The 25,675-nt window shown below is 41.5% G+C and overlaps 1 protein-coding gene and 1 pseudogene across 6 annotated transcripts; both read left to right on the forward strand.

The window, feature by feature from the left end:
- The first annotated feature begins 3,437 nt into the window (after positions 1–3,437).
- On the forward strand, positions 3,438–18,305 carry LOC119869238. 6 transcript variants are annotated; one of them, XR_005387298.1, is made up of 5 exons: positions 3,438–3,592; positions 10,773–11,243; positions 12,995–13,221; positions 13,743–14,518; positions 17,539–17,992. XR_005387298.1 is itself a non-coding variant. In XM_038589519.1 (3 exons), the coding sequence occupies exons 1-3, from the start codon at positions 3,586–3,588 to the stop codon at positions 17,727–17,729; spliced, it is 669 nt and encodes a 222-aa protein (XP_038445447.1). In that variant the 5' UTR covers positions 3,438–3,585; the 3' UTR covers positions 17,730–18,305. The 6 variants fall into 6 exon arrangements, 2 of the variants coding, with proteins under 2 accessions (XP_038445447.1, XP_038445448.1); XR_005387297.1 differs by having other exon boundaries at positions 13,743–13,820; positions 17,539–17,984; XR_005387296.1 differs by lacking the exon at positions 12,995–13,221 and having other exon boundaries at positions 17,539–18,305.
- Positions 18,306–22,971: 4,666 nt separating this feature from the next.
- Positions 22,972–25,662, forward strand: LOC119879043 (annotated as a pseudogene).
- Positions 25,663–25,675: the final 13 nt, after the last annotated feature.

Genomic DNA, 25,675 nt, shown 5'->3' on the forward strand with positions numbered 1-25,675 from the left:
ATGTTTTTATTTCCTTCCATTTTTTTTTTCGTTTTATTAAATTATAATCGATATATGACACACTAGTTTCAGGCGTGCAACATAAAATTTGGCATTTGTATATCTTGCACAATGAACACCATAGTAAGTCTAGTTAACATCTCTCTGCATGCACAGTCACGCCATTTGTTTTCTTGTGCTAAGAACTTTTCAGACGTATTTTCTGAAAACAACTTTCAAATTTGCAATACGTTATTATTGACTATAGTCACCATGCTGTGCGTGAATTCATTTTGTAAGAGGATGATGGGACTCTTGATCCCCTTTATCCGTTTTTACCCACACAGCCTCACCCCCTTCCCTTTTGGCAACCACCCATGTATTCTCTGTATTTCTGACTTTATTTGTTGTTTAGTTTCAGGTATAAGTTAAATCATACCATATCTGTCTTTCTCTTCTGACTTTTTTCACTTAGCATAATACCCTTCAGATTCATGCCAGTTGCAAATGGCTAATTTATTTTATGGCTGAATAGTATTCCTTTTTTTTTTTTTTTTTTTGCTGAATAGTATTCGTGTGTGTGTGTGTGTGTGTGTGTGTAAATCTTTTCCCATTCATCCCTCAAAGGAAGGACACTTTGGTTATTTCCATATCTTGGCTATTGTAAATAATGCTGCAGTGAACATAGAGGTACATGTATCCTTTTGAATCTTCAGATAAATACCCAAAAGTGGAATTGCAGGATCATGTGGGAGTTGTATTTTTAAGTTTTTGACTGTTCTCCAGATTATTTTCTGTGGTGGCCGCACCAATTTACAACCTCACCAACGGTGCACTAGGGTCCCCCTTTGCCCACAGCCTCATCAGTACTTATTTTTTCTTGTCTTTCTGATATTGGCCTTTCTCAGAGGTGTGAAGCGATATCTCACTGTGATTTTGATTTGCATTACTCTGATGATTTGTGATGTTGAGCATCTTCCCGTGTGCCTGTTGGTGATCTGTATGTCGTCTTTGGGAAAACGTCTATTCAGATCCTCTGTCCATTTTTTAATATTGAATTGTTTGTTTCTTGTTGATATTGAGCTATATGAATTTCTGTATATATTTTGGCTGTTAACCCCTTATTGGATAGAATTGGCAGTTCTTCCTTCTATTCGGTAGATTGCCTTTTTTGTTGTTGATGATTTCCTTTGCTGTGCAGAAGCTTTTTAGTTTTATGTTATCTCATTTTTTTTGTTTTGTTTGTTTGTTTGTTTTTTGATGCCACTGCCTTTGGAATCATAAGATCCAAAAAGGAAAAAAAAAAAATCTCCAAGAGCATGTCAGAGAGCTTACGACCCCTGTTTTCTTCTAGGAGTTTAATGATTTCAGGATTTCATTCCAGTCTTTAATCCATTTTGAGTTAATTTCTTTGTATGGTGTGAGATGATGGCCCAGTTTCAGTCTTTATATGTAGGTGTCTAGGTTTCCCAGCACCATTTATTGAAGAGATTGTCTTTCTCCATTGTATATTCTTGCCTCTTTTCTTGTAAAGTAATTGGCCTTATATGGCTGGGTTTATTTCGGGGCTCTCTTTTCTGTCCCACGAATCTGTGTGTGTGGTTTTTATGCCAATACCATACATTTTGATTACTTAGTTGTTAGATACTACAGCTTGAATTCAAGGAGTGTAATGTCTCAGACTTGTCCTTTCTCAAGATTTGCTTTGGCTGCTTGGGATCTTTTGTGGTTCTATACAAATCTTACGATTGTTGTATTTCTGTGAAAAATGCCACTAGAATTTCAATAGAGATTGCCTTGACTCTGTAGATTGCTCTGGTCAGTATGGACATTTTTGCAATATTCTTCATGAGCATGGGAATATCTTTCCACTTATTAGTGTCATTGTCTCTCCTCAGTGTCCTAATAGTTTTCAGAGTATAGATCATTCACCTCCTTGGTTAAATTTATTCTTGGGTATTTTTCATGCAATTTAAATGGGATTTGTTTTCTTAGTCTCTCTTCCTGATAGTTTGTTGTTGGTGTACACAAGTGTGACAGAATTGTGTATATCAGTTTGTACCTGCAACTTTACTGAATTTATTTAGAATAAGGTTAGAACTAATGTTCTAACAGTCTTTTTTCCCACAGAGTCGTTAGGGGTTTCTGTGTATAAAATTGTATCATCTACAATAGTGATGGTTTTACTTCTTCGCCTTTACAATTTGGTTCCAATTTCTTTCTTTTTCCTTCCTAGCTGCTGTGGCCAAGACTTTGAATACTGTGTTAGCATCCTCGCCTTGTTCCTGATGTTAAGCAGGAAGCTTTTTCCCTGTTGAGCATGATGCTAGCTGTGCACTGGTCATACGTGGCCTTACATTTGAGGTACATTTGGTCTATACCCACTTTGTTGAGTTTTTCTGGGGTTTAATCCTGGTCTTTCATTGGGAACATGTTTATCTGTTTCCTCATGTTGCCTGACTTTGTATGTATGTATGTCTTTGTGTTAGGTGAAACAGCTATCTCTTCTAGTCCTGAAGGTGTGGCTGTGTGTGTGGGTGAACATTTTTGTTTATAGTAGCCTTGCTTCAGTGTTTGGTTGTCTCTCATACTGTTTCCCCAATTATTCTAGACCTGTGGGGCTCACAAAACACAATCCACCCTGGCCCCAGAGTCTCATATTCAGTAGGCATCCCCTGTGTGGGTTGCATGTACCTGCTGGCTTGGAGGCCTCTGGCAGTGGGAGTGTAACTAGAGGTCAGGGCACTGGCCTCCTGCTTCTGGCAGGGCCGTGGCAGCAGTATGGAGGGGGAAGGAGGTACTAGAAGGTTATGGAATGCAAAAATAGCTCCTGCCAGCATTGGCAGTAGCAAGGTAGAGAAAGCGTAAATATGGCACCCTCCGGTATCTTTTGTCTTTGGAGGGAATCTGAGTGGGCTTTTGCCCTTCTGGTAGATGCTTTAAGATTAGCAAATGGAACCCCTTCACATCTGGTCTAGGCTCCTTTCAAACTGGTGCTTTGTACTGGGTCCTGAGGCAAATGAGTCTGATTGTGAGCCCTGTAAAAGCAGAGCCTGCACTCAGTACAGCCCTAGGAGTCTCCTGGACGGAAGCTCCACTGGTTTCCAAAGCCAGGTGCTTTGGGGGCTGTCTGTCTGGTGCATCTCCCATGGGTCATGGTGCCTGATGTGTAGTACAGATTCCCCTCCCTCAGGGAGGGGTTCTGTATTTGTGCAAACCCCTCCTCCATAGGTCGTTGCATGGGGGGAGGTGAGGTTTTCGGCAAAAATACAACTACATCTGTCTCTCCTCCCTGTCTGTTTATTCTTCGTTGTGGAGTAGCTGTCCTGCTCAGAGATAATTGTTTTATATGTAGCTGTAGATATATTGTGTCTGTTGAGGGAAAGGATTTCAGAAGTTTTTATGTGACTATTTTGAATGATCTCCCTGTTTGCCTGTGTTCTTTTTTTTTTTTTTTAGATTTTATTTATTTAGTCGTGAGAGAGGCAGACACACAGGCAGAGGGAGAAGCAGGCTCCAAGCAGGGAGCCCAACAAGGGACTTGATCCCAGGACCTCGACCCAGGCCACCTGCGTCTTCTTGAATGGCATTTTTAGTAAGCAAAGAATGCTAGGTAGGCTCTTGTTATCTATCTGTGTATCTATCTATCTATCTATCTATCTATCATCTATCTATTTATATTTCAGTATAGTGAAAGATGATGAAATGATTATTCCTAAAATTTCTAGTTAGAGGTCAGCTGTCAGGATCTCTGATTTGAAGTAATCTTTCAAAGCATGTTTTTTTCCTCTGGCTCTTTTAAAGACTTCAATACATACATAACTTTTTTTCTTTAAATAAGTTCTGTTTACTTCTTTTAAAAATGTTCGGCCCAAGTGTGGCAGGATACAAAATCAATGCCCAGAATTCAGTGGCATTTCTGTACACTAACAATGAGACTGAAGAAAGAGAAATTACGGAGTCAATCCCTTTTACAATTGCACCCAAAAGCATAAGATGCCTAGGAATAAACCTAACCAAATAGGTAAAGGATGTATACCCTAAAAACTACAGAACACTTCTGAAAGAAAGTGAGGAAGACACAAAGTGATGGAAAAATACTCCATGCTCAAGGATTGGAAGAATTAATATTGTGAAAATGTCAGTGATCACCCAAGGCAATTTACACGTTTATTTTTATTTATTTTTTAATTTTTATTTACTTATGATAGTCACACAGAGAGAGAGAGAGAGAGGCAAAGACACAGGCAGAGGGAGAAGCAGGCTCCATGCACCGGGAGCCCGATCCCGGGTCTCCAGGATCACGCCCTGGGCCAAAGGCAGGCGCTAAACCGCTGCGCCACCCAGGGATCCCAATTTACACGTTTAATACAATCCCTATCAAAATGCCATGGACTTCTTCAGAGAGTTGGAACAAATTATTATAGATTTGTGTGGGGGATCCCTGGGTGGCGCAGCGGTTTGGCGCCTATCTTTGGCCCAGGGCGCGATCCTGGAGACCCGGGATCGAATCCCACATCGGGCTCCCGAGGCATGGAGCCTGCTCCTCCCTCTGCCTGTGTCTCCGCCTCTCTCTCTCTCTCTCTCTATCATAAATAATAAATAAAAAAATTAAAAAAAAAAAAAAAGATTTGTGTGGAATCTGAAAAAAACCCCAAATAGCCAGGGGAATCTTAAAAAAGAAAACCATAGCCATGGGCATCACAATGCCAGATTTCAGGTTGTACTACAAAGCCGTGGTCATCAAGACAGTGTGGTACTGGCACAAAAACAGACACATAGATCAATGGAACAGAAATGAGAATCCAGAAGTGGACCCTCAACTTTATGGTCAACTAATATTTGACAAAGGAGGAAAGACTATCCACTGGAAAAAAGACAGTCTCTTCAGTAAATGGTGCTGGAAAATTGGACATCCACATGCAGAAGAATGAAACTAGACCACTCTCTTGCACCATATACAAAGATAAAATGATGAAAGATCTAAATGTGAAACAAGAATCCATCAAAATCCTAGAGGAAAACATAGGCAACTCCCTTTTCGAACTTGGCCACAGTAACTTCTTGCAAGATACATCCATGAAGGCAAGAGAAACAAAAGCAAAAATGAACTATGGGGACTTCATCAAGGTAAGAAGCTTTTGCACAGCAAAAGATACAGTCAACAAAACTAAAAGACAACTACAGAATGGGAGAAGATATTGGCAAATGACTTCTCAGTTAAAGGCCTAGTATCCAAGATCTGTAAAGAACTTCTTAAACTCAACAGCAAAGAAACAAACAATCCAATCAAGATACGGGCAAAAGACATGAACAGAAATCTCACAGAGGAAGACACAGACATGGCCAAGAAGCACATGAGAAAATGCTCCGCATCACTGGCCATCAGAGAAATACAAATCAAAACCACAATGAGATACCACCTCACACCAGTGAGAATGGGGAAGATTAACAAGGCAGGAAACCACAAAAGTTGGAGAGGATGCGGAGAAAAGGGAACCCTCTTGCACTGTTGGTAGGAATGTGCAATGGTGCAGCCACCCTGGAAAACTGTGTGGAGGTTCCTCAAAGAGTTAAAAATAGACCTGCCCTAGGACCCAGCAATTGCACTGCTAGGGATTTATCCCAAAGATACAAATGCAATGAAATGCCAGGACACTTGCACCTTGATGTTTCTAGCAGCGGTGTCCACAATAGCTAAACTGTGGAAGGAGCCTCGGTGTCCATCGAAAGATGAATGGGTAAAGACGATGTGGTTTATGTATACAATGGAATATTACTCAGCCATTAGAAATGACCAATACCCATCATTTGTTTCGACGTGGATGGACCTGGAGGGTATTATGCGGAGTGAAGTAAGTCAGTCGGAGAAGGACAAACATTTTATGGTCTCATTCATTTGGGGAATATAAAAAATAATGAAAGGGATTAAAGGGGAAAGAAAAAATGAGTGGGAAATATCAGAAAGGGAGACAGAACATGACAGACTCCTAACTCTGGGAAACGAAACTAGGGGTAGTTGAAGGGGAGGTGGTTGGCAGGTGGGGGTAACGGGGTGGCGGGCACTGATGGGGGCACTTACTTGATGGGATGAGCACTGAGTGTTATTCTGTATGGTGGCAAATTGAGCACCAATAAAAAATAAATTTATTAAAAAAAAAAGAAAAAAAATGTTTGGCCAACATTCAAATTGTTTATACCATAGGCTCATCTTAAGAAACCTGGTTAACCTTTATTTCCAACATCAAAAGCATGAAGTTCCATTCTTAAAGCAGTAGATTCGAAAGAAGAAAGGTTTTGACTATATCACTGCAATATTGCCACTTGCAGAAGCCCTTTGAAGTAACTAGAATGGACTTTATTGGCCTTGCCAATGTCCTACAAATGTTTTGTTTTCATATTTCATTTAAAACATGAATTATTTTTCCCTTTTGATATTGAGTGTATTTCATCATGGAAAATCAGCATCTTCAACTTGCTCTTTTTTCTTCAAATGGCTTCCAAAATGAGGTATACTCTGGAGTTTTGAATGGATCATGTTTTTATTTTTACAGTTCTCTTCCATAGCAAATCAAGCTCATTAGGTATGTGGCTGACCGCAAGCTGTTCTGTGTGAACAGAAAGCAGCGTGTGATTTGGCATTTGGATACAACTTTTGTTGGGGGGAGATCAGTACATAGAGCTTCATTCTTAAATTAAACCAGGACACTTGTTCTTGTCCTTGTTACTGCTCCTCAAGTATTTATGAATGAAGCAAAAAGTCGTCTTCATGTAATAATGGGTTTTCATTTTTATTTAATTTTTATTTAATTTTTAAGATTTTATTTATTCATGAGAGACACACAGAGCGAGAGAGAGGCAGAGACACAGGCAGAGGGTGAAGCAGACTCCAAGCAGGGAGCCAGATGTCGGACTCGATCCCCGGTCCCCAGGATCAGGCCCTGGACTGAAGCTGGCGCTAAACTGCAGAGCCACCCGGGCTGCCCTGGATTTTTCATTTTTAAACAGGAAAATCACTTAGTGGCATTTCTCACAATAGCTCTTAGAGGTGGGCTTTCACTTCTGTTCTATTAATAGTTTTCTTGTAAGGTAAATATCTGCTAGCATACTTACTACATGTTAGCCAATGACTCTGCTACATTGCGTGCTCTTGCTATTACAAAAAGCCCAACCGTCATTTCTCCTTTTGTTGAGTTTTTCAAATGAATGGCTTTATTTATTACAGTGGGTAATAGCAGTAGACTTTCCTGCAGTGACTGTACTGTACTGTATGTATTCAATAAATACTGTTAATTGGTGACAGAAATTTATACACAAAAGAAGCAGGTGAATCAGACTAGACCAGATCTAGAGGGAGATACAGAAGCAAATTCTCTATTTGTTACCCTGTCGTCTGTTAGATTTAATATATTATTCTGAGTGAAGTAAGTCAGTCGGAGAGGGACAAACATCATATGGTCTCATTCATTCGGGGAATATAAAAACTAGTGAAAGGGATTCAAGGGGACAGGAAAGAAAATGAGTGGGAAATATCAGTGAGGGTGACAGCACATAAGAGACACCTAACTCTGGGAAACGAACAAGGGGTGGTGGAAGGGGAGGTCGGCCGGGGTTGGGGTGACAGGGTGACTGGCACTGAGGGGGGCACTTGACGGGATGAGCATCGGGTGTTGTAGTATATGTTGGCCAATCGAACCCCAATAACAAATATACAAAAAATAAGGGAAAAAGAATTAAAAATAGATAAAAATAAACTTCATTTAAAAAAGGTTTAATATATCATCTTATTGTGATTATTATCTTAGTCTTTACAGAAATGCCATGTAAACAAGTTGCTGAATATGTTGTGTCTCATGGCATTGTACAGAACTTTGTATGTGCAACAGTCCTCTCATACAGGAATTCTGCCAATAATTTTCATTCATTATGTAGTTTTTGTCTTCCATTTTGAGACTCATTGTATAATCTTAATGGCAGTGGTGTGATTTCTCTTTTAGCTGTAAGGAGTACAATGTTTCATAATGTGCATGTAGTTGGCTTTTATTTTTCAGTTTTTCTTTAAGGTAAGATACATGTATAAAATTTGCCATTTTTACCATGTTAACGTACAATGTAATGGCATTAGGTATATTCAGAATGTCGTGCAAACGTCCCCACTCTCTATTTCCAAAACCTTCTCATCACTCTACACAGAAACTCTGTGGCTGTTAAGCGCTACCTTCCCTTGTTGCCCACCCCCAGCTCCCGGCAACCACCATTCTACGCTTTGTCTCTATATTTTAACTGTTTTACATAGTTCACATAAGTGGAACTATACAGTACTTGCCCTTTTGTAACTATACCACTCCATGCAATGCTTTCAAGGTTTGTCCATGTTGTAGCATGTATCAGAATCTCCTTCTCTTTCTCGGTTGAATAACATTGCACTATGTGTATACACTGCATGTTGTTTGTCCATTTGTCTGTTGATGGACACTTGCATGTGTCCACCTTTTGGCTATTGTGAATGGTGCTGCAATGGACATTGCTGTACAACTATCTGTTTTGAGTCCCGATTGCGGTTCTTTTGGGTAGACACTTAGCGGCTGAAATGCCTGCTTATATAGTAGTTCTGTTTAGGCTTGTGAGAAGGAACCATCAAAGTGTTTTCCGTGGAGTCTGCACCATTTTACATTCCTACCAGCATTATATGAGGGTTCCAATTTCTCCATATCCTCATCACTACCTGTTACACTGAGTAATTTTTGATTATAGCCATTCTCGTGGGCATGAAGTGGTAGTTCATTGTGGTTTTGATTTGCATTTCCCTAATGACTAATGATGTTGAGCATGTTTTCAGGTAGTCTTTGGCGATTTGATTGCCTTTTTGTTGTTGAGTTTGGCATTTTTTATATATTTTAGATATTAAACCCTTATCATATTTTCGCCTTGCAAATATTTTTTCCCCTTGTGTAGGCTATCATTTCACTTGTCTGATAGTATCCTTTGTACAAAAGTTCTAATTTCTATAAAGATCAGTGTCCATTTTATCTTGTGCTGCTTATGCTCTTGGTAGCATATCTAAGAATCTCTTTGCAAACCCAAGGTTATGAGGATTTACCCCTTGATTTAAAATTTGAGCTAATTTTTTGTGTATGGTGTGAGATAGGGATCTAAGAATCTACATTCTTGTGCATGTAGGAATCCAGTTGTCCTGTATAGTCTATTTTGTTTTCATCTCTATTTTTAGTGGCTATCAGTTTTTATCCTAGAAAGCGTTAGTTTGTGCTTTCTCTGGAAACAGTTTATTGGCAAAAGGTCGATGTCCTTAATTTAAAAATTATTGGAGAAATTTGGTGGCTTCATGACACTGTATAACGGAATTTCTTAAATGACAAAGCCCTGGAGGTGGGGGAAATTAGCTCTCAGGATAAAGAAAACCTAATTCTTATTATTGTACTTTGTATTCTGACACTGTTTGGGTGGCTTATTATTTTTTTTGGTTGTTTTTGTGAAATAAATGCATTTTCAGTTCCACTTCTGGCATAGCTAGATTCACTCTCAGTGAAGGTCGGAACCCTGTTAGCTTTCTCTGTTGATGTTGTTATTCTGTGGTCCATTTATCTAGTAATAATACATAGTAGGAAAAGGCCAGTTACAATTAATCTGCATTAAACAGGTACGAAAAGAGCAAGAAAATGGTGGGGGAAGTGAACAGAACTTTATGTAGGAACAGGAAATATAAAATGTGACCACATTTGAAATGTAATTAAGAATATTGTAGGTTACAGTTGTAACCGCTAATTCTTAGCATGGATGCATTGTATCCTGCTGAATTTTCCTTTGTTGGCATAATATTGCTGCCAACATTTTATAATAGCACTTTGACTTTTCCAGTTAAAAGGGCAGTTTAACAAAAATATTTGAAGACTTTAGTTTCTCCAGTAGTATTTGGTTTTTGTTCATTTTTAAAGTTTGGTATTCAGATTGTTCCCTTTCAAAGTGGGGAGTTTTGTCAGATATGTTACATTTTTCTCAGTTGCTGACTAGCAGACCTCTTTCAGAGGCTTGTTTACCACCAGCATCACTTCGTCATCATTTTCATCAGCCCTGTGAAGTCCTGTATTTTTGCAGTCATGTTAATGGCATCCAAGGTAAAAACCAATGACAGCATAGAGGGCATGTATTAGGTGGGAAGAAATGTTTAAATGAGGGCTGGTATGAACATTGTCAGTTTATTGGTGAATATCATAATGTCTATATTCCTGTAACCTTGGATTGTTTGGGAATTAGATCCTAAATATTCAGAAGATAGGAACCTCTATGTTTATATTAGTATTTTCTTTATTTTCCCAACCTTTGTTAGAGAGAGAGAGAGAGGAGAGGGGTAGAAGGAGGAGAGAGAATCTCAAGCAGATTCCACACTGAGTCCAGAGCCCAACATGGGGCTCAATCTCATGACCCAAAGACCATGACCTGAGCCAAGATCAAGAGTTGGATGCTTAATCAAGTCAGCCACCCAGACACCTCTGTATTGCTATATTCAATGACTAGGCTTTTATGAACTAATTTGAAGTCTTTTACCTATCTTAGTTAATTGAATATATGACTTGAGATAATTATAGTTGTATAGTAGAAATTTTCCAAACACAATGGTGATAAGCAATGCTGCGAAGGTTAATAGCAAAGCTCTGACAAGCTTAGCCTGTGCAGCACTGGCACAGCCTTATGAAAACAATTATGCAAAAATAATAATCCTGTTGCAACTTCAAATCCAGGTGCATAAAAATGTTAATTGATTTTTTTTCTTTCAGTAGTGCTAAGTTGCCAGTGGAAACTGCCCATGGGCCACATGAGAGACCACGGATCCTGTAATGCTGGGAGGCATAAAGCTGGCACAGAAGTGCTGCAGAGAGGCTGTCACCAGTTAGAGGGAAGGAGCCAGAGAAGCAAGAGGTGTGGCAACAGCCAAGGGTCTTCAAAGGTAGATGGACTGTGCACTCCCTTCCTGAATGGGAGACCAGCAGAGAGACCTTGGGGGCACGCCCTGCCCAGCCCTGCCCAGCCTCGCCCAGGCTCCAGCCGGAGGCTCCGCCCCAGGCCATGGCCTTCCACTTACTCACGTGACCATGCCACAGGCATGCAGAGAGGCAGGCTGAGCTCTGCCAGGCCAGCAGGGTCCGTGCCAGGCCTGGTGGACTTCGAGGACAAGGAGCAGGTGAAGGCCTTTCTGGAGAACGTGGTGGAGTGCAAGTACCAGTGCTACTGTGAGAAGGACCCGAATGGTGAGTGCTGGCAGAGCAGCCTGCGAACACAAGGAGATGCATGGGGATGGTTGGGGGCTGCAGGGGCCACGAGCCACCTCTGAAGGAGATCCAGAAGGGGTCTCTGGTCTAGGTAAGTTGGTGGGGCCAGGTGCTTGAGGACCCCTAATCCTCTGCCATCTGCCCCATCCCCCAACTGAGTCAGATTCATTTAATTTTTTAAGGCCAGTAAAAAATGAGTAATTTTGTAGGAAAACGGTGTTTACTGTAACTGACAAAGGAAGAGATAGAAAACCTAAATGGAGAAATTTCCATACACCACCCACAAGAAATAAAGTTGGGGGATGAAGCTGCCCTCCATAATGTATCTGATCCTCCTGGTTTCCCATGGGAATGCCATCAAACACTTAAAGAAAAGATTACTTTAGTGGCATTGAGATTTGAGAGCATAGAAAAAGATTGAAACTTTCCACAGTGTAAAAAAAAAAGCGAAAGCAGTGTAACACTGATATTATGACCCCATAAAGACAAGACCAGGAGAAAAAAAGCGAACTTCAGTTGCGAGAACTAATGAGGAAAGTCTCAGTAAGATATCATCAATGGATTCCACGGCACATTAAGTGACCAAAATATCTAGCCAAGTGAGGCCCCTTTTGGGAAAGCCACGATGAGATGGCTAGTATTTGGAAATTTATAAATAAATTCTGTAAATAGAATTCCCATATTACCTGGTCACACCCGGAAAACACTATTGGTACATATGGTAGAAAATATTTTGTGAGATTGAACATTAATTACTTGAAGTAATTTTTACTTTCATACCAACTTCATATTTAAAATTATGTCCTGGAGTAAAAACACATATCATCATAGGGTTACCAGCATTTGGAAATTCTGGGAGAGCATTTAAAAACTCCTGATACAATACAACGTCCCAGGGTTGGCAGGGTAGGGGTCCGCACTCAACTCACTTGGGTGAAGATGGAAAGATGATGATGTGGAAAGAGGGGCTCCTTGTTTATAAAAGACCCTCAGAAGAAGGAAATGAAGTGGAGAAGAATGTCTTTATTTGGGGCATATAATGTTTAAGTTGTAATTATGGTACAGAATCAATACAAATTCATCTGGAAAAATTAAGAATTGTCGGAAAGAAAAAAGACAGGGAGGGGTGAAGAGAAGCCATTCCTAATCCCGTAGTCATTAGAAACAGCCAGTATTATTTGTCACATATCTGCGAGCCTCTCTCTATCCTGTTCGTCCAGCCATGATTGAGGTCCGTGGAAAAGGCAGACAAGATGTTAATCTGAGAGGCAGGCATGTGGAGTGACGACAAGCTCTGACACTGAGCCAGGTGGCCTGAGTTTTAAGTCCCAACTCATTTGTTTCTATGTGTGGAACCATCGCCAGTTATTATTTAAAGAGTAGATGGCCTGATACCTCTGAGTGTATTACTTGATACCTATTAAAAACTGGAAATTCTGCGGTGCAACTGTTTTATATATATAGTGCGGGGGGTAATTTCTTCAACTGTAAGTAAGAAGAGGCTCAAGTAAGTTTTCAAGTATAACATTTTAAAGGCACCTGTGTAAGAGCTGAAGTAGATAAAACGTAAAAGCCAACAGTTTTGCATTTGTTAAAGCAGATTTTTTAAGGAACTCCATGTGTCTTCTAGTGCACTAAAAATACATTCTCACCTTTGTTGTTTCTTGGGTAATGTTGGGAAAGAAAGGACCCAATTATTCCCTGATAGTATAATTTTACTTGTTTTACAGGACAGAAAGTTATCTAAGCTCAATAGTTCTGAGAAATGTCTTCATCTAGGAGCATTCCCTCTGTTTCTTAGAAGTTTGAATTTGGGAGAAAGGTTGACAATCTGGGGGAAAAAAAAGACGAAGCGAAAGGAACAGCATGCTCAGGAGGGCACACACCACGCCAGTTCCCTTGCTTCTAATGGTTATCACGTACCAACCCAAGTGGCTGCCGCCTTATTAATCATCATGTATGTTTTTAGTAGAGATATGAACTACAACTGATACTTAAAGTACTGAAGCAATATGTTTTAGAAGTTACATATTTTAGAAAACTATCATAATTATTCAAGGGAAAAAGGTTTAGCTTTTATGTGGGCTCTATTTGATAATGATTTTTACCCCCATTTGACATCTCATGTAACAATGTACGGTGATAGTAACTAAATTTACTGTGGTAACCATTTTGCAATATATATATACAGCAAATCATTATGTTGTACATATAAAAAGTATTACAGTGGTACATGTCAATGATGTCGCAATTAGAAAAACTTTGATTTAAACATAGAACATTGACATGAGAATCTTAAAGAAGAATCAGACTGGACCATAGAAATAAGCCCACTTATTTATTATCTACAGATTTATAGAAACGTTTAATTTTTTTTTGAGGTTTAGTGGATCTGTTTCTATTCGCAGTGCTGAAAACCCTTCAACTATCTCACTGTTTGCTAGCAGGTGAACTTGTATACTCTTGTTTTTCTTCTAGATTCATGAAAAGCTCTACTACTATGAGAAGTAGAACCCTGTGCCCATCCTCCACAGCACAGCAGTCTTGGCTGATGATGTAAGTGTGCCTTTCGGAGCTCCCTGCCACCCGGCTCCCTTGGGCCCGGTCCTGAGCAGAGCTCTTCCTGGCGCAGACACAAGTGTGAGATCCTGGGAGTGAAAACCAGAAGCCGCTGCAAATGTTTCCAAAAGTCCTGTCACCGAGGACCTTATGCGGATACTGTGCTGATTTGCATTCACTCTCCTGCTCAAAAAATTGTGCGTGGGGATGTCCTCTGTTCTACCTGGGTGGCTACAGTAGCAGAAGTCTGAGGCTAGAACTCTCTGGGCAGAGAGAAACTGTCAGCTACTAGTGTTCTGAGAAAGGCACAGGCAGGAGGAATGCTTTGGAGAAATAAAGACAAATCAGCTAGGTCTGTTGCTGACAGTGCTAAAAACTGACAGATACGCTAGTGTCGGAACGAGGCCTGATGAAATACATAAAAAGACAGGATTGTTTTCAAAATGAAGTATAAAGCATCATAATGATTTATGGATATTAGACCTTTCCACATTACCTTCATAACCAAAGAATAAGTGACAGAAGCAGTTAGCATTGATGGAGTAATTTCCTGTAGCTATCATTTTATTTTCAATCTTGGAATGAATTACCTTGCTGTTCCTTGCCGTTCACTTTCAAACTCAGATGAATTGAAAGCACACCTGGATAAACTGTAAAGGACACTGAGGCAGAGGAGAAATAGGTCTCCTGTGAAGGTTGGTTTTTGTGATCTCCTTGAGCTTATCTGTTGCTTTCTAAATGTTTTCCTTGTTTATGATTTAAAAAGGAATGTAGTTCAGCTTAAATATCGGGGCCATATAATTTTTAAAAAATCATCTTCAGAAGTTGATTTTCTTATATGTGTTTTCTATTTTATTTTATTTGTAAAAGATTTTACTTATTGATTTGTGAGAGACACAGAGACACAGGCAGAGGGAGAAGCAGGCTCCCCATAAAAAGCCCAATGTGGGGCTGGATCCTGGGCCAGAATCATGCCCTGAGCCAAAGTTAGACACTCAGCTTCTCAATCACCCAGGTGTCCCTGTGTTTCCTATTTTAATTTAGATAATAAGGCATATGTCATCAATCTCGAAGTGATTTGCTATTTGGTTAGTCCCCCAGACTCCTTTCAGGTTTTATCCACAGATTAGAAATTATAGGGATCTTTCACTTTATGTGTTTTATGCGGATGCTTATTCATCTGCTCCTCTTGGTTCTTCATTAGAGAACCAAACTTTTTGAAGTGAAGTTGAGTAAAGGTATAGACAGAATTCTAGTAAGGGGCAGTTGCCACTTGAGGAAGTCTTAAGAAATCACTTTATTTTTTTTAACTCTTTTTTTTAAGATTTTATTTATTCATAAGAGACACAGAGAGAGACAAAGAGACAGAGAGAAAGTCAGAGACACAGGCAGAGGGAGAAGCAGGCAGGGAGCCCACAGTGGGACTTGATCCTGTCGGATCAAGCCTTGGCCCAAAGGCAGTGCTAAACTGCTGAGCCACTCAGGCTGCCCAATTTTTAAAACCTTTTTATCAGGGACGCCTGGGTGGCTCAGTGCTTAAGCATCAGCCTTCAGTCCAGGGTGTGATCCTGGAGTCCCGGGATCGAGTAGCACTTTGGGCTCGCTGCATGGAGCCTGTTTCTCTTTCTGCCTATGTCTCTGCCTCTGTCTGTCTCTCTGTCTCATGAATAAATAAAATCTTTAAAAAATCCATCAAATGCCTCTTTTGTGCCAACCACGGGACTATGTGCCTTGTTCTTTTGCATTCTTATAACAGTCATATTAACCACCACTTGTCTTGCTTTAACTGTACTTTGAGATAACTGTGGATTCATGTGTGGAAATACATAATACAGATCCCGTGTACACTTGACCCTGCTTCCTCATCTCGCATAGTTATGGTAACCATGTGGGTACATCGCCACTAACGTAGTCCCTTAGGCTTTTTCAGATTTTACATACCTTGTGTATGTGCATACGTTTGTGTATTTTTTCCTGTCCAGTTTACTACATGTGTAGATTACCGTTTCTTTTGAACATATGATGGAAAGAAGGCTGAGGTAAGTTATGGGAGGTAAATGAAGTATAGACCTGGTTTGACTCTAGGTCTGTTTGACTCAGAGTTTTGATTTTTCAATAGCAGTAGCGATGGACACTCCTGGTTGGTGCAGTGGGTTGAGTGTCTGACTCTTGGTCTCAGCTCCAGCCACGATCAGGGTCATGATTTGGAGCTTCGTGTCAAGCTCCATGCTGAGCGTGGAGTCTGCTTAAGATTCTGTCTCTCTCTGCCCCTGTCCCCTGCCTCTCTGTAAAATAAATTAATCTTTAAAAAATAATAATCATGATGAATAACTAATAATAGCAACAATAGCTGAAGCTCACTGAGTTACATATGAAACAGACTATTTGGGACACCTTACAAATATTTTTATGAAATCATCAATAAGTGCTAGGTTAGGCATGATGCCAGGTTTTTAAGGGAATAAGTGTAAATCATCAAGAATACTTAGAATGTAATAGGGAGACATTTTCTTCCCCCTAAAGTAGAATAGATCTTTATGGCCACATGCAATCCCAGGAATGTTTGAGTTTAATGTCTCAAGTTACAGATCCAACTTTCCAAGGGAAAATGAATACATTTGGTGAATGATCACTGATTATCAGAATATGATAATACTTTAGGAAGATAATAGACTAATCAGCAGGCCATAATTTACGATTCTTTTAGTTACATATCTTGTAAAGCTGTCCCTGTGATGAACAGCAGCACTTCTTCAGAGCAGGAATTACAACATGCTCCTGTGTCATAGATCCCAGGAGGTTTCGGTGCTCTTGTAGACAGCAGACAGAAATAAAAGGAAGTTTCTCCTTTTTTACCTTGTATAATCCCACTGGAAAGTGAAACGTGTGCTGAGAGTTGATACTTCTAGGTCACCTCCCTGAAGAGGCCCCGGGCAGGCACTGTTGTAACAGTTCTTGGACAGGACTGACGGCCCCCAAAGGAGGTGGGAGGGTTTCTGCAACAGGCTACTGGTGGAACAGGGCACTACTGTCTAGCCCCAAGAAGCTTCTAGCGAGGAGGGCCCCGAGGAACCTGCATCCTTTTCCTTAACTCTTTCAGAGGTTACGGCATATGCTCAGATTGGAGTTAAAGGTAAACTCAGTTCTGTGTAGCTTGTGGTTGTTGCTTTTGAAAAATGAGCAGCTACAAGAAAGCAACACCAAGTATGGTTTAGTAGGCCTTAGCTTTTTGGAACTTGAATTTGGATGTAGATAACCCAAATGGTTTTGAAGCTATATATCATTAGGAACTCTTTGGAAACCACAAAACCTTTTTAATGGGCCACTCTATCAATTTTCTGCTCTTCTAAGGAAGTTATTCCTATTCATGACTCCTTTTGATCTTTGGCTAACACTGAGACAATAGTAGTGACAATTTAGTTTTCTTCTTCCTCTGAAAGCTTGTACACGTTTTCTGCCTCGGGTTGTGTCCACTTGGATGCCTGGAGAATGTTGACAAACGAAAGGTTAGGCTAGCCTGTTGATGCTGCATATTTGATTGGGCTGTAAAAGTCAAAAAGGTTCCTTGGCTTCCGCGGAGAAGCGTTCTGCTTGATGGCCCAGATTACTGATCCAGTAAAAACGACATGTTCCAGCCATCCTTCACACACACCTTAAGTGAAATTAATGAGATCACTCTATGATTACGCTTTGTGTTTTATTTTTCACTTTCTAGGTCTGTATGAGCTGTTGGCTGTTCTGCCAGTCCAGCTGGGGCCACGTGTGGACAGCCAGGAAGACCTGACCTTCCTCTGGGATATGTTTGGTGAGAAAAGCCTGCATTCACTGGTAAAGGTAAAAACCATGCTGATGTCAGATTCTCTTGGTGGGAAAACATGGAAAAACATTTTGAGTGCTGTCTCATAAACCAGAGATCAAATTGTTGCCTTCTGCAAGGCAGAACAAATCAGCCTTGTTCCGTGATGAGCATGGAAGTTGTTAAAGATTTTACCAAAAATACCTAGATGATTTCCCTTAATGGTGGTGATCTGGCTGTGTGCACTAATGAAGCCAACGTATGCCTGCCCTTGTTTAGAAGAAGAATATGAAATAATAGCAGGAAGGTATAGGCTCCTTATGGACAACATTCATGAGCTGGAATTTAGCTTGAGTAATGAATGGTCACAACAAAAATTAGAAGGAATATATTTTCTGAGGTTAAGGATGGCAGCAGTTCATAGCCACATTAATTTAAAATAATTACCTTTCCACACCAATCTTAAGATAATTCGTTCCAACTCTCTGAAGAAAGTCCATGGTATTTTGATAGGGATTGCATTAAATGTGTAAATTGCCCTGGGTAACATTGACATTTTCACTATATTAATTCTTCCAATCCATGACCATGGAGTATTTTTCCATCTCTTTATGTCTTCCTCAATTTCTTTCAGAAGTGTTCCCTAGTTTTTAGGTTGGTTCGTTTATTCCTAGGTATCTTAGGCTTTTGGGTGCAATTGTAAATGGGACTGACTCCTTAATTTCTCTTTCTTCAGTCTCATTGTTAGTGTATAGAAATGCCACTGACTTCTGGGCATTGATTTTGTATCCTGCCACACTGCCAAATTGCTGTATGAGTGCTAGCAATCTTGGAGTGGAGTCTTTTGGGTTTTCTATGTACAGTATCATGTCATCAGTGAAGAGGGAGAGTTTGACTTCTTTGCCAATTTGAATGCTTTTTATTTCTTTTTGTTGTCTTATTGCTGAGGCTAGGACTTCTAGTACTATGTTGAATAGCAGTGGTGAGAGTGGACATCCCTGTCTTGTTCTTGATTTAGGGGAAAGGCTCACAGTGTTTCCCCATTGAGAATGATATTTGCTGTGGGCTTTTCATAGGTGGCTTTTAAGATGCTGAAGAATGTTCCCTCTATCCCTACACCCTGAAGAGTTTTGATCAGGAATGGATGCTGTATTTTGTCAAATGCTTTCTCTGCATCTATTGAGAGGATCATGTGGTTGTTGTTTTTTTCTCTTGCTGATATTATCAATCACATTGATTGCTTTACGAGTGTTGAAGCAGCCTTGCATCCCGGGGATAAATCCCACTTGGTCATGGTGAAGCATCTTCTTAATGTATTGTTGAATCCTAGTGGCTAATATCTTGTTGAGAGTTTTTGCATCCCGTGATCGTCAAGGATATTGGTCTATAATTCTCCTTTTTGGTGGGGTCTTTGTGTGGTTTTGGAATTAAGGTGATGCTGGCCTCGTAGAATGAGTTTGGAAGTACTCCATCTCCTTCTGTCTTTCCGAATATCTTTAGTAGAATATGTATGGTTTCTTCTTTATTTTTGTAAAGATTTATTTATTTATGATAGACATATATAGACAGAGGCAGAGACACAGAAGGAGGGAGAAGCAGGTTCCATTCAGGAGCCTGACGTGGGACTCGATCTCAGGTCTCCAGGATCAGGCCCGTAGGCTGTAGGCGGTGCTAAACCACTGCGCCACCGGGGCTTCCCTGGTTTCTTTTTTTTTTTTTTTTTTTTTTTTTCCCCTGGTTTCTTCTTTAAACGTTTGATAGAATTCCCCTGGTAAGCCATCTGGCCCTGGACTTTTGTGTCTTGGGAGGTTTTTGATGACTGCTTCAATTTACTCCCTGGCTATTGGCCTGTTCAGGAAACAACAAATGCTGGAGAGGATGTGGAGAAAGGGAAACCTTCTTGCACTGTTGGTGGGAATGTCAATTGGTGCAGGCCACTCTGGAAAACTGTGGAGGTTCCTTAAAGAGTTAAAAAACAGATCTGCCCTACATACGACCCAGCAATTGCACTGCTGGGGATTTACCCCAAAGATACAGGTGCAGTGAAATGCCGGGACACCTGCTCTCTGATAATTTATAGCAGCAATGTCCACAATAGCCAAACTGTGGAAGAAGCCTTTGTGTCCATCAAAAGATGAATGGATAAAGAAAATGGGATCTATGTATACAGTGGAATATTACTCAGCCATTAGAAACAAGTACCCACCATTTGCTTCCATGTGGATGGAACTGGAGGGTATTACACTGCGTGAAATAAGTCCGTCGGAGAAGGACAAATGTTATATGATCTCATTCATTTGGGGAATATAAAAATAGTGAAACGGAATAAAGGGGAAAGGAAAAAAAAACAAGTGGGAAATATCAGAAATATCTCACAGACCATGAGAGACTACTAACTCTGGGAAACGAAGAAGGGGTGGTGGAAGGGGAGGTGGGTGGGCGGTGGGGGTGACTGGGTGATGGGCACTGAGGGGGGGCACCTGATAGGATGAGCATTGGGTGTCATGGTATATGGTGGCAAATTGAACTCCAGTAAAAAATAATAAATAAATAAAAATAAATAAATAAGTAAATAAATAAATAAGTAAGTAAATGAAAATTACCTTTGACAAGGTCAACTGAAATTTGAAGAAGTTGCTTTTTTTTTTTTCCCCACAACGCCATTGAAATGGTATTTTGTGTATAAATACATGAAAGTTCAAAACGAAGAAAAAGAGTTTCTGGAGCTGGTTCTTGGTAAAGCATCATGCCATGGAAATGGTCAGCCACCAGAAATGAGGTCTTGCCACACAGCAATGCTGGGAGTGATCAGAAATCTTAAAATAGTAAAATTAGATTAAGAGCTTAGTTTTGCTTCTGGAGATATGAATTGCATTTTTTTTTCATTTAACTCAAGCTGAAAAAAAAGATGTGAGTCTTACCTGAGTCTGTAGGAAATTGATACCTGTGGTGCCTTAGCTCTATCTGCACCAAAACCAAACTCAGGTGAATTTGCTATGGTTGTCTGTCACGAGAGAAGGATGTTACTGATGTATAGTATTTGAAAATCAGCCACTTCCAATGTGCTTTTGCTTCACAGGCTAGAAGAAATCTTAGTCCATTTTTTCCCATCAAATTGGCTGAAATTTGCCTGCCTCAAGCAGTAGCAACTCTCAAGAAATGAAAAAGTTGAGATGTGGCATTTTCCTAACAATACATGTAAAGACTAGAGTGCTTGATTTAGTTTTTATGGAATTGCCACGGTACCTTTGTGTATCGTTGTGTTCATCAGCACCCCTTAACCATTAAACAGACATGCCCAAAACAATGCATGCATGTGTGTCTCTATTTAGTTGTAATGTGGCCACTGTTTCCTTCCTATAAAATGGAAATTATAATGTTAACAAGGTGGTTTGTGAGTTTCAAATACAATAGTGAAGATCTTCTTTCTTTGATAGTTACATAGGTTAGGCAAATACAAGCAGGCATTTAGTATTAATTATAGCACGTGAAAGACCAAAAAGTAGTGATAGGTGGTTGTTATTTCTACTAAGAAAAGGACACTAATTTTTTTTCAAAGTCTTAGTTACACTAGCTCTTGAGTTTTAAGCTTGGTGGTTTTTCAAAGTAAATGTGACTAGTAAGTGGCGAGGAAGCATAGTCACTGATATCCTGGTTTTAGAAAAGCAATGAGTAAACAAATTGATGTTGCTAGCATTTAAGTGGCACAGTAGCATGTGTACTATTACAAGGATCTTTCTGTAATTGCTGTAAAATGTGCTTTTAATGTTTACTGTGCCCCTCTAGTCCATTCTCTGTTTCTTACTAGCTGCCCCCCACTCCCAGCCTCTATCACACGCAAACTTCAAGTGTGTCTTTTGACCCATTCTGTTCACTTTCAAGTATGTCAACAAGCAAGAGAGAGAAAGCGAGGCCACATGTGCACGTATGCGAGAATGCGCACAAGTGCTAGAATGCGCAGAGGGAGATGGAGAGAGAAATTTTAGCAGACTCCCCACAGAGTGTGGAGCCCTGTGAAGGATCCGGGGTCCCGACCCTGAGATCAGGACCTGAGCCCAAACCAGGAGTCGGGGTGTAACCAACTGAGCCACCAGGGGCCCAGGTAGAGACCTCTTCTTAATTGGCTTTGACTTTATTTGACCATGGTAGGAGCCAGTATATTGAAAGGGTTAAAGCAGCAGAATGATGATATCAGACTGGTTTTTTTTTTTTTCAGAAGTAAAATTTAGTTGCTACAGAGATGGGATGGGCCTGGAGATTTCCAGGTCAAGACAATGGCAATGAACCCATGGGTGAGGGAAGGAAAGTGATTTTTGTTTTGAGAAAGGGAGTTTGGATGCTCAGCCTGCCCTCACCATCAGGGTGATGTTTCTCAACATATTGAACTCCTCCTCCGTGTTGGTTAAACCTCAGCTCCTAGACACCACATCCACTAATCCAACCACCAGATTGTTGATGCCAGGCCATCGGGGGTTGAGAGAGGGCTCCAGAGACCTGCACAAGCCCTGACCTACCACTTCTGACATAATTGAATATCTTCTCATAAGAAAGGTGATTTTAGTTTTATGTTCATTTGCTATTTGGCAGTTAACCAAGTAGAACTTCCTACTGTGTAGTTGGATACGTGGATCTTGAGGATAATTAGTAAGTTCTAGGTTGTAGGTAATAGACTTGGGAGTCGGGTTGCCAGATAAAATACAAGGCATCCAGTTTAATTTGAACTTAAGAGAAACAGTAATTTATTTATTTATTTTTTTAGTGGACGTATGAACTGTGCTGTCTTTTTATATTTCCTTTTGTGAAATCTCGCAACTCTGATTGGGGTGTCATCAACATTTAGATAGTAAACTCTTTGTAACCACTTTATTGAGACATTATATCAGACAGTTTACCCATTCAAGTATATGTGCAAGGATGTGAAGTGTACGCACAAAGTGATGCAGCCACCTCCACGATTCTAGAATAATTTCATCTCCTCCCACAAACCCCTGTCTCATGTAGCTGTCTACCGCTAATCCTTCATCCTCTGACCCTTCCTCACTCCAGCCCTATGCAACCACTTAATCTACTTTCTGTTTCTATTTACCTGTTTTGGACAATTCATTAAATGGATCATATGGGGGTAGATTTGTTTGCCATCGGCTCCTGTCACTTAGCTTAATCCACATGATAATATGTAGCAATACTTCATACCTTTCTATGGCCCAGTAGTATTTATGGATCTACCAGCTTTGTTAACCTCTTATCCAGCTTTGACATTTGGGTCATTTCTACCTATTGCCTATGATGAATAATCTGCTAAGAATCTTTACATAGAGGGGCTGCACGTGGCCTTATGGGCTGAGAAGAAAAGCCAAGGTGATCGCAGTAATGAATGCTGTGGAAGAAAACCAGGGGTCTGGCTAGTCTCAGAAGGTGGAGGAGGCCAGTCCTCCTGCAATGCAGCAGCCCACCAACCCTGCATCCCCCACTGTGGCCACCACACCTGAGCCCGTGGGGGCAGATGCTGGGGACAAGAACACCACCAAAGCAGCCAACGATGAGCTGGCCTACGAGGACGGCCGGGGCTTTGGCACTGGGGAGCTGGTGTGGGGGAAACGTCGGGGGCTTCTCCTGGTGGCCAGGCCGCATTGTGTCTTGGTGGATGACAGGCCGGAGCTGAGGAGCTGAAGGCACCCGCTGGGTCATGTGGTTTGGAGATGGCAAGTTCTTGATGGTGTGTGTTGAGAAGTTGATGCCGCTGAGCTCCTTCTGCAGTGCTTTCCACCAGGCCACATACAACAAGCAGCCCATGTACCGCAAAGCCATCTATGAAGTCCTGCAGGTGGCCTGTAGCCATGCGGGGAAGTTGTTCCCAGCGTGCCACGACAGCGATGAGAGCGACACTGCCAAGTCCGTGGAGGTGCAGAACAAACAGATGATCGAGTGGTCTCTCGGAGGGTTCCAGCCTTCTGGCCCCAAGGGCCTGAAGCCACCCAAAGAAGAGAAGAACCCCTACAAAGAAGTTTACACAGACATGTGGGTCGAACTGAGGCAGCTGCCTATGCACCACCCCCCCCAGCCAAAAAAGCCCCGAAAGAGTACGACTGAGAAGCCTAAGATCATTGATGAACGCACAAGAGAGCAGCTGGTGGTACAAAGTGCGGCAGAAGTGCCAGACATCGAGGACATTTGCATCTCTTGTGGGAGCCTCAACGTTACCCTGGAACACCCTCTGTTTGTTGGAGAAATGTGCCAAAACTGTAAGAACTGCTTCCTGGAGTGTGCATACGTATCACCATGATGGATGACAGCTACCAGTCCTACCACACCATTTGCTGTGGGGGGTGGGGGGCAAGGTGCTCATGTGTGGGAACAATAACTGCTGCAGGTGTTTTTGTGTGGAGGGTGTGGATCTCTTATTGGGGCTGGGGGCCACCTGGCAGCCATCAAGGAGGACCCCCGGAACTGCTACATGTGTGGGCACAAGGGCACTTACGGGCTACTGCGGCAGCGGGACGACTGGCCCTCATGGCTCCAGATGTTCTTCACCAACAGCCACGACCAGGAATTTGACCCTATGAAGGTTTACCTGCCTGTCCCAGCTGAGAAGAGGAAGCCCATCCGGGTGCTGTCTCTATTTGATGGAATTGCTACAGGGCTTCTGGTGCTGAAGGATTTGGGGATTCAGGGTGGACTGCTACATCGCCTCCGAGGTTGTGCAAGGACTCCATCACGGTGGGGAAGATCATGTATGTTGGGGACGTCTGCAGCGTCACGCAGAAGCATATCCCAGGAGTGGGGCCCATTGGATCTGGTGATTGGGGCAGTCCTTGCAATGGTCTCTTCCATATCAATCCTGCCCATAAAGGACTCTACTGAGGCACTGGCCGGCTCTTCTTTGAGTTCTCCCACCTGCTGCATGATGCGCGGCCCAAGGAGGGAGATGACCGCCCCTTCTTCCGGCTCTTTGAGAATGTGGTGGCCATGGGCATTAGTTGACAAGAGGGACATCTCGCGAATTCTCGAGTCCAACCCTATGATGATTAATGCCAAAGAAGTGTCAGCTGCACACAGGGCCCACTACTTCTGGGGGAACCTTCCTGGTATGAACAGGAGGCCATTGGCATCCACTGTGAATGATAAGCTGGAGCTGCAGGAGTGTCTGGAGCACGGCTGGATAGCCAAGTTCAGCAAAGTGAGGACCATTACTACTAGGTCGAACTCCATAAAGCAGGGCAAAGACCAGCATGTCCCCGTCTTCATGAATGAGAAAGAGGACATCTTACGGTGCACTAAAATGGAAAGGGTGTTTGGCTTCCCTGTCCACTATACTGATGTCTCCAACATGAGCCACTTGGCGACGCAGAGACTGCTGGGCCGTCGTGGAGCGTGCCGGTCATCCGCCACCTCTTCGCTCTGCTGAAGGAATGTTTTGTTTGTGTGTAAGGGACATGAGGGCAGACTGAGGTAGTGACACAAAGTTAAACAAGAAAACACAAAACACAGCAAAACACTGACAACATGAAGATGGAGAGAAGTATCCGCACGCAGAAGAGAAAAAGGAAATTTAAAACAAAACCAGAGGCGGAAGTACCAGAGGGCTTTGCCTTGCACAAAGGGTTGCACATCATCTCCTGATTTTTCAATGTTAATCTTCAGTCCTTTTTAAAAACAAAACCAAGGTCCCTCCTGTCTCCCCCTCCCCTTTTTGTAGGTAAAACCTTTTGTTTTCTACTCTTTTCAGAGGGGTTTCTGTTTGGATTTTTGTTTCTTGCTGTGATTGAAACAAAGAGGGTTTATTGCAGCAAAAACCAGTAACAGGACATAGCAACAATACCTTGCAGAGGAAGGACAGGAGGGAAAAAAAAGGAAATTCTACAGAAATCTATATATTGGAGTTTTTTTCTAACTATGTATGTTTTGTTGTCTTCTCTAGCCTGATCAGATAGGAGCACAAGCAGGGGGTGGAAAATAGTGACGCTCAGCAGCAGACTTTCCTTCCAGCCGCTGAGCTCTCTTGCCAGCACCATTCCTGGTCATGCAGAACAGAGCCCAATGAGCAGCAGGGAGACAC

Source organism: Canis lupus, unplaced genomic scaffold (genome assembly GCF_011100685.1).
Source record: "Canis lupus familiaris isolate Mischka breed German Shepherd unplaced genomic scaffold, alternate assembly UU_Cfam_GSD_1.0 chrUn_S2225H2425, whole genome shotgun sequence".
NCBI classification, from domain to species: domain Eukaryota; kingdom Metazoa; phylum Chordata; class Mammalia; order Carnivora; family Canidae; genus Canis; species Canis lupus.

Bases quoted from the DNA above. Each gene is read 5' to 3' on its own strand.
- LOC119869238 (XM_038589519.1), top strand. The intron at 11,244-17,538 runs GTGAGTGCTGGC...TTCACTTTCTAG, and splicing joins CTGTGAGAAGGACCCGAATG to GTCTGTATGAGCTGTTGGCT.